The sequence below is a fragment of the Komagataella phaffii genome, chromosome 2, assembly GCF_000027005.1.
Source record: "Komagataella phaffii GS115 chromosome 2, complete sequence".
Lineage (NCBI taxonomy): Eukaryota > Fungi > Ascomycota > Pichiomycetes > Pichiales > Pichiaceae > Komagataella > Komagataella phaffii.
Genome location: NC_012964.1, coordinates 410,391 through 423,997, shown reverse-complemented (window position 1 = coordinate 423,997; position 13,607 = coordinate 410,391). Strand labels below are relative to the sequence as shown.

General features: G+C 41.5%; 7 protein-coding genes across 7 annotated transcripts; 5 read left to right on the top strand and 2 right to left on the bottom strand.

The window, feature by feature from the left end:
* Positions 1-37: 37 nt before the first annotated feature.
* PAS_chr2-1_0223 (RNA polymerase subunit ABC10-beta, common to RNA polymerases I, II, and III) lies at positions 38-256 on the bottom strand (the record flags this gene model as incomplete). Its single annotated transcript, XM_002491068.1, has 1 exon — positions 38-256. The coding sequence occupies one exon, from the start codon at positions 254-256 to the stop codon at positions 38-40; it is 219 nt and encodes a 72-aa protein (XP_002491113.1).
* Positions 257-442: 186 nt separating this feature from the next.
* PAS_chr2-1_0222 (U3 snoRNP protein, component of the small (ribosomal) subunit (SSU) processosome containing U3 snoRN) lies at positions 443-2,734 on the top strand (the record flags this gene model as incomplete). Its single annotated transcript, XM_002491067.1, has 1 exon — positions 443-2,734. One exon carries the CDS (start codon positions 443-445, stop codon positions 2,732-2,734), a length of 2,292 nt encoding a protein of 763 aa, XP_002491112.1.
* A 567-nt stretch (positions 2,735-3,301) lies between these two features.
* Positions 3,302-4,534, top strand: PAS_chr2-1_0221 (Nicotinate phosphoribosyltransferase, acts in the salvage pathway of NAD+ biosynthesis; the record flags this gene model as incomplete). The annotated part of the gene is made up of 1 exon (XM_002491066.1): positions 3,302-4,534. One exon carries the CDS (start codon positions 3,302-3,304, stop codon positions 4,532-4,534), a length of 1,233 nt encoding a protein of 410 aa, XP_002491111.1.
* Positions 4,535-4,689: 155 nt separating this feature from the next.
* PAS_chr2-1_0220 (uncharacterized protein) lies at positions 4,690-7,608 on the top strand (the record flags this gene model as incomplete). The annotated part of the gene is made up of 1 exon (XM_002491065.1): positions 4,690-7,608. One exon carries the CDS (start codon positions 4,690-4,692, stop codon positions 7,606-7,608), a length of 2,919 nt encoding a protein of 972 aa, XP_002491110.1.
* An 879-nt stretch (positions 7,609-8,487) lies between these two features.
* Positions 8,488-9,843, bottom strand: PAS_chr2-1_0219 (Protein kinase involved in regulating diverse events including vesicular trafficking, DNA repair, an; the record flags this gene model as incomplete). The annotated part of the gene is made up of 1 exon (XM_002491064.1): positions 8,488-9,843. The coding sequence occupies one exon, from the start codon at positions 9,841-9,843 to the stop codon at positions 8,488-8,490; it is 1,356 nt and encodes a 451-aa protein (XP_002491109.1).
* A 985-nt stretch (positions 9,844-10,828) lies between these two features.
* On the top strand, positions 10,829-11,328 carry PAS_chr2-1_0218 (Hypothetical protein; the record flags this gene model as incomplete). Its single annotated transcript, XM_002491063.1, has 2 exons — positions 10,829-10,840; positions 10,936-11,328. 2 exons carry the CDS (start codon positions 10,829-10,831, stop codon positions 11,326-11,328), a joined length of 405 nt encoding a protein of 134 aa, XP_002491108.1.
* Positions 11,329-11,990: 662 nt separating this feature from the next.
* On the top strand, positions 11,991-13,550 carry PAS_chr2-1_0217 (Mitochondrial ribosomal protein of the small subunit, has similarity to mammalian apoptosis mediator; the record flags this gene model as incomplete). Its single annotated transcript, XM_002491062.1, has 1 exon — positions 11,991-13,550. One exon carries the CDS (start codon positions 11,991-11,993, stop codon positions 13,548-13,550), a length of 1,560 nt encoding a protein of 519 aa, XP_002491107.1.
* Between the last annotated feature and the right edge of the window lie 57 nt (positions 13,551-13,607).

Here is a 13,607-nt window from a genome sequence, read left to right as displayed (position 1 = left end):
TGGATTACCATCTAAGAACGTATCCACCAATCAAACCTTAACTATCAAAATCTTTCTTCTCCAACGGGTTATAGCGCAAGAACTTCTCAATCAAATCAACGTGGGTTAACACCATTCTACGACAACAATATCTCTTCAACTTCAGCTCGTCTAGAGCATCACCTTCCTGCTTGCCCTCCTCCAGGAGTCTAAGATAAGCATCCCATTTGTCACCTACAACTTTTCCACAAGAGAAACAACGAACTGGGATAATCATCTTTGAGGTGTGTCTTCTTGGTTATTGCTTGGAAAGGACTCAGAGTTGACTGTTCGATATTTCCTTAGTAAGTCGGCCCCATTAACGAAAATTTTCCAGAGGTAGGGTAACGCAAAAAAAATGTTTAAGCAAAAAAAATACTAATACCAGATTCAAAGTACCCTCTCACTACAACAAACTAACAGAATGACCGTGGGATCCTGGACATTCACCGAGCATGGTGGTGGTAGATTGATCGAAAGAGGTAGTGCCTTGAGTACAGATGGAAGGTTCATGTTTGTTGTCTCCTCGGATTCTCTACGAGTATTCAATGTGGATAATCGTATTGGGGTTCGAAATGTCAAGTTCTCTGAGATGACCGTGCGAGGTGACTTTCCAGAGCTGGATATTACCAAGAAACTTGTCAGAATGCTTGTGAGCTCCGATATATTGCATTTTGTGTTTTCAGATGGTCACCATCTTTGGTTGAACTGGAAAGAGTTCATGTCGGGTGATCTAGAATTGAAAGTTGAAAAATTTCAAGTCCCTGGAACTGTCCTGGATGTCCTCCACTACAAAGATGAATTTTACACCATCATTGGCAAACGTAATAAAGGTCACAACAGACAAGTTGTCAAGGATGGAGAGGTACTATACACTGTGGAATCCGTCCGTCTGCATAACAAGTCATTGTACGACAGAAAGATTGTCTTTTTAACCACTGATCATAAGGTCACAGTGATAGACCTGGAGACAAACACCTCTTCTGACGTCAAGTTCTCGTATAGAAGGGACGTCATGTCGGTGGCTGTTGCAGAAAAATCGGACATGGTCGCATTAGGAACTGCAACTGGTATAATTCATTTGGTCGAATCAAACACAGAGAGACTGCTCAAATGGCACATTGATCAAGTGAAGGCTATGGAATTTACCGTGGATGAAATGTACCTGGTTTCTGGAGGTGTTGAGAAGGTTCTTGTGTTCTGGAACCTTTCCACGGGTAAGCAGCAGTTCTTGCCAAGGCTGAATGGAGTAATTGTCGACATCGATCTTTCCAACCCCGAACTTTACACACTCACGTTGATAAGCAACTCCATCGTGGAGTTTTTAGTTATCAGTTCCATTGATTTAGCATCCAGAATCTCCGTTGCGAGCGTCAAAAACCGCTTCAAAGGTCTTAACAAGAAAAAGTCGACAGATAAAGATGTTACCAAACTCGGTTTTGATATTACCACGGACTTTGAAGTGGTGAAAGACCAACTATTTTTTCCACTCCGATCCCAAATTCAAGTTTACGACTATATCCGTAATGAGCAGCAAGCCCTACAAACAGTTGCCCCAGTAAGTCAAATCGGTAAGGTAAGAAGTGAACTAGCCATCCAAGATCCAAAAGTCAAATGCTTTGCCGTCAGTGAAAACGGAAAATGGATGTGTACCTTTGATTCTGTTCCAACCCCCTCTGCTGATGCATTGTTGTCTACTGGAGAGCAAACATATTCTCTGAAGTTTTGGAAACATGTTCCAGGAGATGCTATGTACGGTAGTTGGGAGTTAACCACCAAAATTATTGATCCACATGCTCAGAAGCCTGTCTCTGAGATTATCCCTGCCCCTAGTTCGTTATATGGAGGAGATGCGTTTGTCTCAGTCGATGGTAAGGGAAACGTACGTTTATGGAGACCCAGAGCATTAGACCCTAACGCAGTTGCCGCTGCCAACAACAAAGCTTTACAGCATACAGAGTGGACCCTGCGAAAGGCATTTTCAGGATTTGAGTCTTCATCTGAATCTGTGCATGCCTCATGGTCCCCAGATGGCTCCATCATTGCACTCAGTCATGAGACGAATGTTTTACTATTGGAGGTCAACACATCCCAGATGGACCCCATTCCACTTCCCTCTTTGGTTCAGAACCGGATTACGGGTCTCAAATTTGTAGATGACGGGAATTTACTTCTTCTGACCAAGAGGTCTCTAGCAAATTTCAACATATTAACCTGGAGCAAAACTCCACTGAACCTCAGTTTAGATTTCCCAGCTAAGGGCCAATCATTAGTAGCTGTCGACCAAGCCAAAAGGATTATAGCCGTTGTGCTTAACTATTATAATCACGATAAAGATATCCAGTCCAAAGTTTACCTATTTAAAGCAGATAGTTTGGTGCCGATAGGAGAGGTCAGTCTTTCCAAAGGAATATCAGGGATTAGATACTCATCTTACAATGACACATTTGTTGTAGTAGACACTAGTTCGATGATTTTTACCCTTTCCAACAAAGATCTACCCAAGTTCAACCAGGATTCAGACTACGTCACCGAGATTAATACTCTGGTGGGTATTGCTCAGTCTAACCACAAGGTTCTGAATAACGTTGAAAATAGCATGGATTTGTTGACAGAATCTGTGATGCTGAATGCCAACTCTTTTGATAAGATACTAGAAAACACAGAAGGTTTGACGGTGACGAACTTGTTTGAGCGTGTTTTGAAGGTCATCTAGAGGTGGTGTTAACCACACTGGTTAAAAGTCGAGTGTAGCTAACTCTTTTTTGGAACATCTTGGAAGTCTAACCAAGGAGCATTAATATTTATGGGTGGATAGTCTTCAGCCGTTAATTGAAGGAGTAAAGCGTTAGAGACTGCTTTCTAGGAGATGTATTTGTACGAGTATAAATGGATAACCTGACAGAAGAGATATGGTAAACAAGTTTTGGCTCTACTGGTTTTCAGTCGGCTAGCTGTAGTGTATTGTTAAATATAATAGAATACTTACTAACCGTTGCATTGACTATTACGCTGGCCTGCATCTTGCATGCTAATTGCACTGTAGGTTGTTCATCAACTTTCCAAATTCTCTGTTAATTCCGGCAATTTGCACAGTCTCTAGCAATGCAGAGGAATTTCCTTGTCTTTCAAACTGAATACTTTACTGGACCATAGCATAGTATCATGAAATTAGTCACCGCGAAAAGTTATCAGCCCTTCAAACTTGGTCCCTTCCCAACGATAAGAGTCACCCCTATTTCTATTCCTTCCCCATATTCTTCCAGACCACATAAAACCACCAATGGCTATTGTTTCTCTTTTGGACACGGATCTTTACAAGATCACTATGCAGGCGGCTGTTCACAAAAACTTTTTGAGCGTCCCTGTCAAGTATAAGTACACCAATAGAACCAAGGCACTCTCACTGAACAAAGAGGCAATTGCTTGGTTGAAACCGCAAATTCTGGCTCTGGGGGATCTTCGCTACTCTAGTGATGAAATTGAGTTTTTGAAAACAAATTACGGCTATCTACCAGCTGAGTTTTTTGCCTTTCTGAAGGATTTCAAGTTGGACCCTGAGAAAGAAATTACCCTCATAAATGAGGATGATCCCGAAAACTTTGGCCTGGAAATTGCTGGAACTTGGGTTCAAACAATTCCTTACGAGATTCCCCTGCTGAGTTTGATCTCCGAAGCTTACTTCAAATTTGTGGACGTCAATTGGAACTTAGACGGTCAGTTCGAACTGGCTTACGAGAAATGCAAGACTCTAATAAGCAATGGATGTGCGTTCAGTGAATTTGGAACCCGGAGAAGGCGGTCTTTTGAGACACAAAAGATTGTGCTGGAGGGTCTATTGAAATGCGCCAATGACAATCCAGACTTGAAACATTTTTTCCTAGGCACTTCTAACGTGTATTTTGCTAAACAACTAGGACTGACGGCCACTGGAACTGTTGCACACGAGTGGATGATGGGAATAGCTGCCATCCATAATGATTACATCAACGCAAACAAGCTTGCAATGGACTACTGGATTAAAACAGTGGGCTCAGACCATGCTGGATTAGCTCTTACTGACACATTTGGAACAGAAGCATTTCTAAGACATTTCGTCCCTCCTTATTCGGATTACTATATTGGGGTCAGGCAAGATTCTGGAGACCCTGAACAGTATGCCAAGTTGATAGCAACTCATTTTTACGAAAAATTGGGATTGCCCAAGTATTCAAAGTCAATCTGCTTCAGTGATGCCCTTAATGTCGAGAAATGTCTGAGATATAAGAAAACAGCAGAGGCTCTCGGCTTGAAAGTAACTTTTGGAATAGGCACATGCATGACCAACGATTTCAAGAATTCTCCTCCTCTGAACATTGTGATCAAGCTTTTGGAAGCTGATGGTAATCATGCTATAAAGATATCAGACAATATCGGGAAGAATATGGGGGATCCTGCCACCGTGAAAAGGGTCAAACAGGAATTGGGCTACATAGAAAAAGATTGGGAAGAGGATGAGACAAAGAGATGGAAATGAAGTCCCTCGTTGCAATTTTCATAATGATGTAGCTAGTATAGTTTAGTGTAAGACTTGGGCTCAATAGGTCCCTGGACCCGTGTTTCTCGAATCAGTAGCACATCTGCAAATGCACCTATCGAAAGTTCTCCCCAAACACATACCTCACAAAAAATATGGATCTTGGAGGATTGGTCCAGCTTCTTCAAGTGTCGGCTGATGAGTCTAGGGGAATCAATTCTAAACAAGCAGAAGAACAACTAAAGCAGCTTGAACAAGTTCCAGGTTTTCATTACAACCTGCAAACTATTTACCTTAACACCAACTATCCGCTCCAGGTAAGGTGGTTGGCGATCATTTGTTTCAAAAATGGAGTAGATCAATACTGGAGACCTACACGCAAGTTTGCCATTTCAAAACAAGAGAAAGACTCTATCAAATCCCGGCTTTTTGAGCTGCTAGAGGTGAATGGCAACCAATTGACTATCCAGAATGCTCAAGCAATAAGCCGAATTGTGCGATATGACTTTCCTCACGAGTGGCCCAATCTTTTTGAACAGTTGGAAGGTCTGTTGAATAGTACAAATTACGTCTACTTACACAACATTCTTGTCATTCTCAACCAAATCATCAAAACAGTGGGTTCTATAAAAGTTGGAAGAGCTAGAGCCACAATGCAGGCGAAGGTCCCAATTCTTACACCGCACCTAATTAAGCTCTATGAACAGTTTTTTCAATCATGGTCAAGAGATTTCAACTTGGCTTCGGTAGAAGTTGGCTATTTAAGCTTAAAATGTATTAGAAGAATCATTGATGTTGTATCGGAATTTCATGATAGGGACGATGACGTCAAACACTTTTTTAACTTATCTTTAAGACATTTGCGGCTGCTGTTGAACGAAAGAGATCGTCAGGAAATTAGTATTGTGGAGCGCTACATCAAATGCTATACCAAGATTTATCTCAGTGTTTTGAATAACAATCCTACGTCGTTCATCCTGTTAGACGGCGCCTCCGATATTTTAATCACGATGCTTTCAATTCTGGAGAATAAAGCTGACTTGATCTACAATTCTCGAGAAGACTCTGATGAGACCAGTTTTTGGGAGCAGTTGGCTATCAACTCCCTGTTAATGCTTAAGAAATTAGTGAATTTTGTTTATCGCAAAGGTGCGTTGACATTGAAGAAACAGCACGATAAAGCTGAAGTTGAAAAAGCCATTCGAGTTTTAACCACAAAGTTTTTTACCGAAAGTCTAGTAGCCAACCTAATTGACCTAATCATTAAGAATTATCTTAGACTAAGACCAGAAGATTTAGAACTGTGGTCGGAGGACCCTGAACAGTGGGCTAATGATGAATTAACCAATAGTTGGGAATACCAAATACGTCCCTGTGCCGAAAACTTTTTCAGAGATTTGGTGACCCATTTTCAGGAAACCAGAAATTTTGTGTTGGTTAGAATCAATGAGTTTGATCCTTCTCCTAATTCTAATCTTAGTGAAGTTCTTACCAAGGATGCCTTACTTTCTGCATTTCAACTGTCGTCCGCTTCGCTTGCGAATGATGTCAACTTTGACAATTTGCTGACCTCGGTCTTCATTCCCTTAGTTGAACAAAACCAACCTATATTGGTGAGAAGGATACTCCTCATCATTTCCGAGTGGATATCCATCAATTGTTCTAAACAGAGTCGACAACTAGTTTATAAACTTTTACTTTCTCTTTTGCAATCGTCTCAGGATAGAATTGTGAGAATAACAGCGGTTCAAACACTCCGCTACGCCATTGACGATTATGACTTTGATAGGACAGACTTTCAACCATATGCAGAACATGTCATAGCTCACTTGATAGGGCTAGTCAGTGAAATGACATTAACAGAATCGAAATTGAATGTCATGAATGTGCTGTCAATTCTTTTGGAGCAATGCAATTCCATTATTCCTCGTGACTCCTTGTTTGATGTTCTGTCACTGGTAACAAAAGTATGGGGTAACAGTGAAACTATACTGAAAGCTGCATTTTTGAGACTTCTCAAAAACGTCTGCGCATGTCTCAAATCCGATGTAACGGAGACATACTCAATCACTCTACCTCTAATCGAAACATGTTGCAGCGAGTCCTCTGAAAAGTACACTGTATTGTCTGAGGATGGGTATGAGCTTTGGTTGGAAGTTCTAAGGAGTATTCCTGAACCGATCCCCAGCAGATTGGTGGATACCTTTTCATTGATTGTTCCTGCATTGTTGAATTCCACCGAGATTCTTCCTACGATCCTTTCAATCATTAGAAGCTACATACTTTTGGACCCTACTTTGTTTGAACATGATACCGGACTACAGATTTTCAAAATAATGGGGCAATATTTGCCGAACATGAGAGATGATGCGCTGAATATTTTCATGTCAATCTTGGATATTTTCTTTCTACAGTTGCAAAGGACTCATAATCAACTAGAGAGTTCATTACTGACGACACAATTCATGGAAAGTGGATTGCTTGAAAGTTTGCTCACCTTTGCATTAAACACTGATGAAGCTGTTATCACTTCCAACAAAGTCTTGATCCCACTGTCAAGATTTCTTTACATAGGTCCACATTTGCTGAAGGAAATGATTAACCACATATCGCGTCATCAAAACACCCAAATATTTGACCAGCTTTACTCTCTCATGTTGAAGAGAATAGATTATCTGGGAGATCCCAGAAACAGAAAGTCGTTCCTTTTGGCTCTTCTCTCGCCATATCTAACCATTGAAATGGACTCAGATTTTGAATTTTTGATTAGTAATTTTGCACCATTAATGGCGGAGGTTACCAAACAGTTTGAAGAAATCAATGAAACACCTTCAGGAGATTGTCAGGTTTATCATAGGAGCTATTCGTATGAAGGTTTGGAATTTTTACCTCAGGATAGGAATGAATTACTCCGAGTCAACAAACTGTTGGAACTTGACCCTATACATTGTCTGCCGTTGAAGGAACAAGTTTCAAAGGTTCTAAATCATTTGAAACAAGTTTTAGGTGACCGGTTTGATGAAGTTGTTAAAACTCTGGACCCTTCCTCTCTGGATCAACTGAAAAGGTTATAGATTTAATCATGAGGAATCTTGATGTCTCATCATTGTGCGTTGTATTGTTGATGATCTAGTCAAACGATTGGGGAGAAATCAGATATCACATACAAAGACTACATGGAATACCTTATTTTTTGTTGATTTATCCCACGGAGAGGAATTGTGGGATTAAATCAATATACGATGGTATGAAAGTATAAAGTGATCCTGGTGTTTGCTTACACTGAGAATCATGACTGCTCTCTTTGCATATGGAGAAACGTTTTTGCGTTGGGTAAACAATACACGTATTGCCCAGATGCGGATGTTTCGTCACATCGATGATTAAGAGAGCCTAGATGCTAAGTAATAACTGTATGGCAATATCGTCACAGGACTTGCTATAAACAGTGTGTTTCTTAGAAAGAAATCAGTGCTCAGTTCAGGGTGCTCAAGTTCTCATCCTTTGATCGTGGTCTTTTCTGGATAGTTTCATTTTAAAGATTGAAATTGTCAATTAACGGACAAATGAAACCGTCCCCTTGGATCATGATGCTGAGCTGTCAGATACCAGATATCCTTGTAAGAGGACATAAAGGAAAGGATCGAATCTAAAGATCATAGAGGTAATTCAGCATTTACCTTCAAGGACGTCATTTACCTTATGCTGGTACCATAGCATTTAAACAAATTTCCAAAGCTGTTCATTAAAGCTTGTAGGGTATTCTTAGAACCGGAGAGAAAGAAGAGAGAGGAAAAGAAATACTTAAGAAACGGAACTCTTTGTAAGATTGGTTTTCTCGTACAAAACTGTAAATGTGGCTGGAATAGTTTCCTATGAAATGCGCGTGTCTGTGTCAATAAGATGATAGGACAGTAAATTCATGCTGATCGTGTATAATTCAGATGCTGAATCTAAAGCCACTTGTTGACCTTTGGAGTTTCGTTGCTTGGATTGTTGAATTGGGAGTAGTCGGCATCTTTAGCTGCAGACGAATGGATGTTCATCTTGAGGCCAGGCGACGAAATATTTCTCACTGGCTTTTGCTGAGTGGAAGGAGTCTTTGACATCTGATTGTTCTGATCAGGGTACATAGGGTACATGTGAACATCCGAATTGAGACCTTGCTGCACGGAGTCTCGCTGTAACTGTTGCTGTGGCTGTGACTGTTGCTGTTGAGGTTGCTGCTGTGGCTGTTGAGCCTGTTGTTGAAGTTGCGGTTGTGGTTGGGCTTGTTGCTGTGGCTGTTGCTGATCCTGTTGCTGCAGTTGTTGTTGCTTTTGTTGGGAGATTGCCTGTTGCACTTGCTGCTGCTGTTGCTGCTGTTGTTGTTCATCAGTTTGAGTATCATTTTCCCCTTTAGTAAGACCAGGATGCTTCAGCTTGAACTTGTATATACTCCAATCAAACAAATAATCTTTGGTGAATCTTTGGCGAACGTAAAGATCTCTGAACAGTTTCTTTAGATAGATGTAATCAGGTTTATCGGTGAATCTGAGAGACTTAACATATGTCATGTAATCCGCAAATTCGACAGGTAATCCTCTTGTCAGTGCTTCGACGGATGTTCCTAACTTTTTGTCTAAAATTCGATCGTACTTTTGTCGCTTAGTAAGAGCTTTCAATCCTTGCCATGGGAGAGCACCACGACAGAAATAGATGAGAACATAACCTAATGACTCTAGGTCATCTCTCCGAGACTGCTCGATACCCAAATGAGTTAAAGTGGAGGCATATCGGGCAGTACCGGTTAGATTCTTATTCTCCCTGTACTCAATATGGAAATTAGTTCTTGGATCTTGGTATCTTTTGGCCAGACCAAAATCGATAACGTGGACCAAATGACCAGTTCGACCCACACCCATCAAAAAGTTATCCGGTTTGATGTCTCTGTGAATGAAAGATCTGGCATGGATGAATTCCAAGCGGGAAAGCAATTGATCGGCGAGGAGCAATACGGTTTTGAGACTAAACTTACGATTGCAATAGTTGAAGAGATCCTCAAGGGATGGGCCCAATAGATCAATAACCATTGCGTTGTAGTCACACTCTTGGCCATACCATCTGAGGAAAGGTATGCCCAGTCCCCCCGCCAGAGCCTTGTAGACTCTAGCCTCGAAGGCTAACTGCGGGTGTTTTGCCTTTACGTTCTCCAGTTTGATTGCTACTTCCTCGCCAGATATGAGGTTCTTACCCATGTAAATGTCACCGAAAGAGCCACTGCCGATCTTTCGGCCTATTCTATACTTTCCTCCAACTCTTAAATCCATATTGAGTCTTGATCGACGTGCGGGAAGAGTTCGTATGGAAAGGAGGATGCGACTTGTTTTAAATCTGTTTGTGATTCGAGTTGAGGGAGGGTAACTTTTGAATGAATTTCGAGATATCCAGTCGTGTGTTGACTAGACGGTGGATGCGGATCGAAGGAGGGGGTGCAAGACGTATAAAAGGGCACGGTTAGAAGTGCGACGCTAGGTGAGGAAACTGGAGAGTTTTGGGAGTGGATTGATGGTTGTGTTCGAAAGGTTATGTTGGCTTCAAGTTTCGTTAAGCAGGATGGATCTTCGAGATAAGCTGGGGGAACATTCGCGAAAATGAAACAAGTCGGCTGTTATAGTATATTTATTATAATATTGAAAGATCTCAAAAGACTACTTATTTTTGAATGAACCAAGTATGAAATCAACCTATTTGGGGTTGACCAAAATAAGTAAATATTAATTGTCGAAATGACAGCAGGTTCCAATATCAATCAGAAAACACAGCCACTTGAGCCCCATTAAGCCCCAATCAGAACTATTTTATCCATCCCAGTCAAAATCCCTTACATAATCCTTTTTGGATCGCCTAAACCAGCCTGAATATAGCCAAATCTGCCCTGGCTTGCCCAATATTAATGTCTCGCGACATAACCCTAAAGCATGAATTTAAGAGTGCTAAGTCAAACCGATCTCTGCCATCTCTAGCCCGTTCAAGCCAGACTGTCCGCGGAAAGACTTCCCTCCGTTTTGGAGCACATTGGGCAACAAATCGGCAAGAAAGTTCCATCGAGTTCCACGGCTGTTTCAGCGTTATGGGTCGTTTCCGTAGTATTGTTGTACATGCAATATTGCCCCTCCAATAGCCGGATTCCTACGCGACCTTTCATTTAAGGAGCGTCATGTCATTTCCTCCTAAGTATATAAATAGGTTCATCCCCTGTGGCTTTGTTTATTCTAGCCCTCTTATTTATTACACCAATTCAATTGATAATCAATGTCTACAGAGGTAAGTTTGAGCAGAAATTGGGTCAAATATCGACCGAGAAATCGATGTTTGAATCCCTATTTTTTTGTGATGTCATTGTGCTAACAGTTTCCTAGAACCAAGAGATTAAGGAGCAAATTGACGCTACCAACCAAGAGATTGTTAACAACGCTCAGGAGGCCGCAGAGCCTGCCACAGAAGCCGTTGCTGAATCCAGCACCCAGGCCGAAGCAACCGGTGAGGTGACCTCTGAGCACGCCAAGTCTTTGAAGGAAAAGACTGAGGAGTTTTTGGACCACTCCAAGAAGGAAGTTGAACACGCCTTTGAGACCGCCAAGGAGAAGGCTGATGAGCTAGTCAAGGGAGCCAAGGCCAAGAAGACCGAGGCTGCTGAGAGCAACGCTGAAACTTCTGAGGCTGCCACCGAGTCTGCTGACAAGGTAGAGGAGAAGGGTATCAAGAAATACTTTACCAAGTTCAAGAACGTGATCAAGAAGGTTGCTAACTGATCAATCCGTCTCAACCCAGTCTTGATATTGTTATAATGTTTTTTTTCGTATTTCTTACTTCAATTTAATAATTAATTATCCAATAATTTTTTCTGCCTCTTACGGAGTTACTGGCTTTACTTAATTGAAACACTTTTGCCTATGAATTTATTATGCACCTGCACGAATGAGGGCACTATTTATAGAACCCTCCATTCCCGCAATAATGTGGGTGATTCGACAACGTAGTTTGTAAGTGGCGATCTCCATCCAAAGTCTATCTACTATCCACTCTAATCTTCGAACTTTCTAGATTTTTTTTTTCCTTTCTGAATTGAGGCTTGTTTGTGGGTGCCGAAACTAGAAAGTGTTTGGGACAACATTACAAATGTTGCGCTATGTTATCATGCACCACACAACAGATAAATTTTTTTTAACAAAACAAGACTTCCCATGCATGTAATGTTCACCCCCAAAATACGTCTGTTAAACTCTCCAATCCGGATTACACCCTTACACCAGATGTTAGACTGTGCATGTCAGGAGATTCTTTAGAGAGTGTGATCAAGCTGGTGATTGAGTGGTGACCATGTATTGTAAGACGATAATCAGGTGAAGAAGAGGTAGTAATTACAAGGAGGAGGAGGTTTGGCCAAAACTCAACAAAAAGAGGCAAAACGATTATGAGCACAGAGCTCAGTCTAGTTATTGTGAACAGGTGCATTTACTTCAAACCATCGCCTCTTGGTCACCCTCCCGCAACCTGTCTCTATCCAATCCTTAGACATCCCCCTTCAATCTTTGCCTATAACTATTATGTATGCCATTACCTTTCCCTACCATCTTTTACCACCTCCGACCAGATCCTCCTATTCCCTTACATTATATCGTGCACCACCCAATATCTACCGACAAATCGTTCGTATCGAAAAGTTTTTCTCCATAGCACAATGTTCAGAGGTATAAGGGCCTTGCACACATCTGCTGCATCGCTGGCAGAGAAGAAGGTGTCCTTGTCTTTCAGGAAAGAGGCTAAAGGTTTTGTGAAAAGATCGAAAGGTCCAGGTAATCACAAGAATTTCATCAATGTATCTAGCACGACTCTCTTGAAGAAGAGCGAGAGTCACCTTCCAGATTTGAAACCACAGAATTTGACCAAGAACGTTGTGACCAACTTTCCCAACGATTCGGTAAAGGCTCTACATCATCTAGGATCTTTCCGTAAAGGTCAATTCAACGAGGCCTTTTCTCGTCCCGTATCTTTGGTTAGGGACGCCACAATCAGATTGGAAAAGATCTTGCAAAAGGCGCTAACCACCGACTCCACCAACACAAGAATTGCCATTATCGGTGAAAGTGGAGTTGGAAAGACCACCACATTGGCTCAATTCCAATCGATGGCCAAATCACACAAAGCTATCGTATTTGCCATCAACAACGCCGACAATTTCGTTGATGGCTCATCTGATTTTGGCCCAAGCGCTCTGGACACAGTCGAATATAGACAACCAATGGTGACTCGGAAACTGATCAAAAAGTTTTTCAAGGCCAATAAAGACGAGCTGAATATTCCGTTGACCGAAGACATCAAGTTCGCAACTGTAAAGTCATTCGGTGAGAGAAAGGGAAAGCAACAAGATCTCGCTTTCAAAGCAAAGGAGAACACACTGTTTGATGTTTTGAATCATGCTGTGCACTACAGAGGTGACCTGTCTCATTGCTTGCACTTTACCTTCTCCCAGCTGTCTGCTTCCAATGTTCCAGTGTTTTTAACCGTTGACAACTTCACTGCGTTCACACAGAATCCCATAACTGCCTACAGAGACACCAAGAATAATCGCATATATTTTGACAGGTTTGAGATTCCATCTTTGATATTGAGATATATCCGCGGAGATGACAAGTTCAACAAAGGTGGTGTCTTAATTTCTTCATCCGGAAAACATAAATCCAATGACACACTATCCGTTGCCCTGGGGGACAAAAGTTATGAACCCTATGCTAAGTTTGGTGATTTTGACCGAAAATTGGCTGCAACCTTGCAGAATCTGGAAAAGTTTGAGGTTCCCAGTCTGAATAAAGAAGAAGTCGGATCTCTTCTTCAATACTACCTGGATCAGGGTATCATCCACAACGAGAAAACAGACGAGATTAACTTCGAATCTTTCAGAGACAACAAGTTTTTCTACAGTTCTGGAAACCCCAGGGAATTGCTGAAATCATGTACTTTAAACTACTACTAGACCAGTCCTCCTGAAGCATTTAGTATCCTCATGTAAATAACTAACAACTTTAAAGGA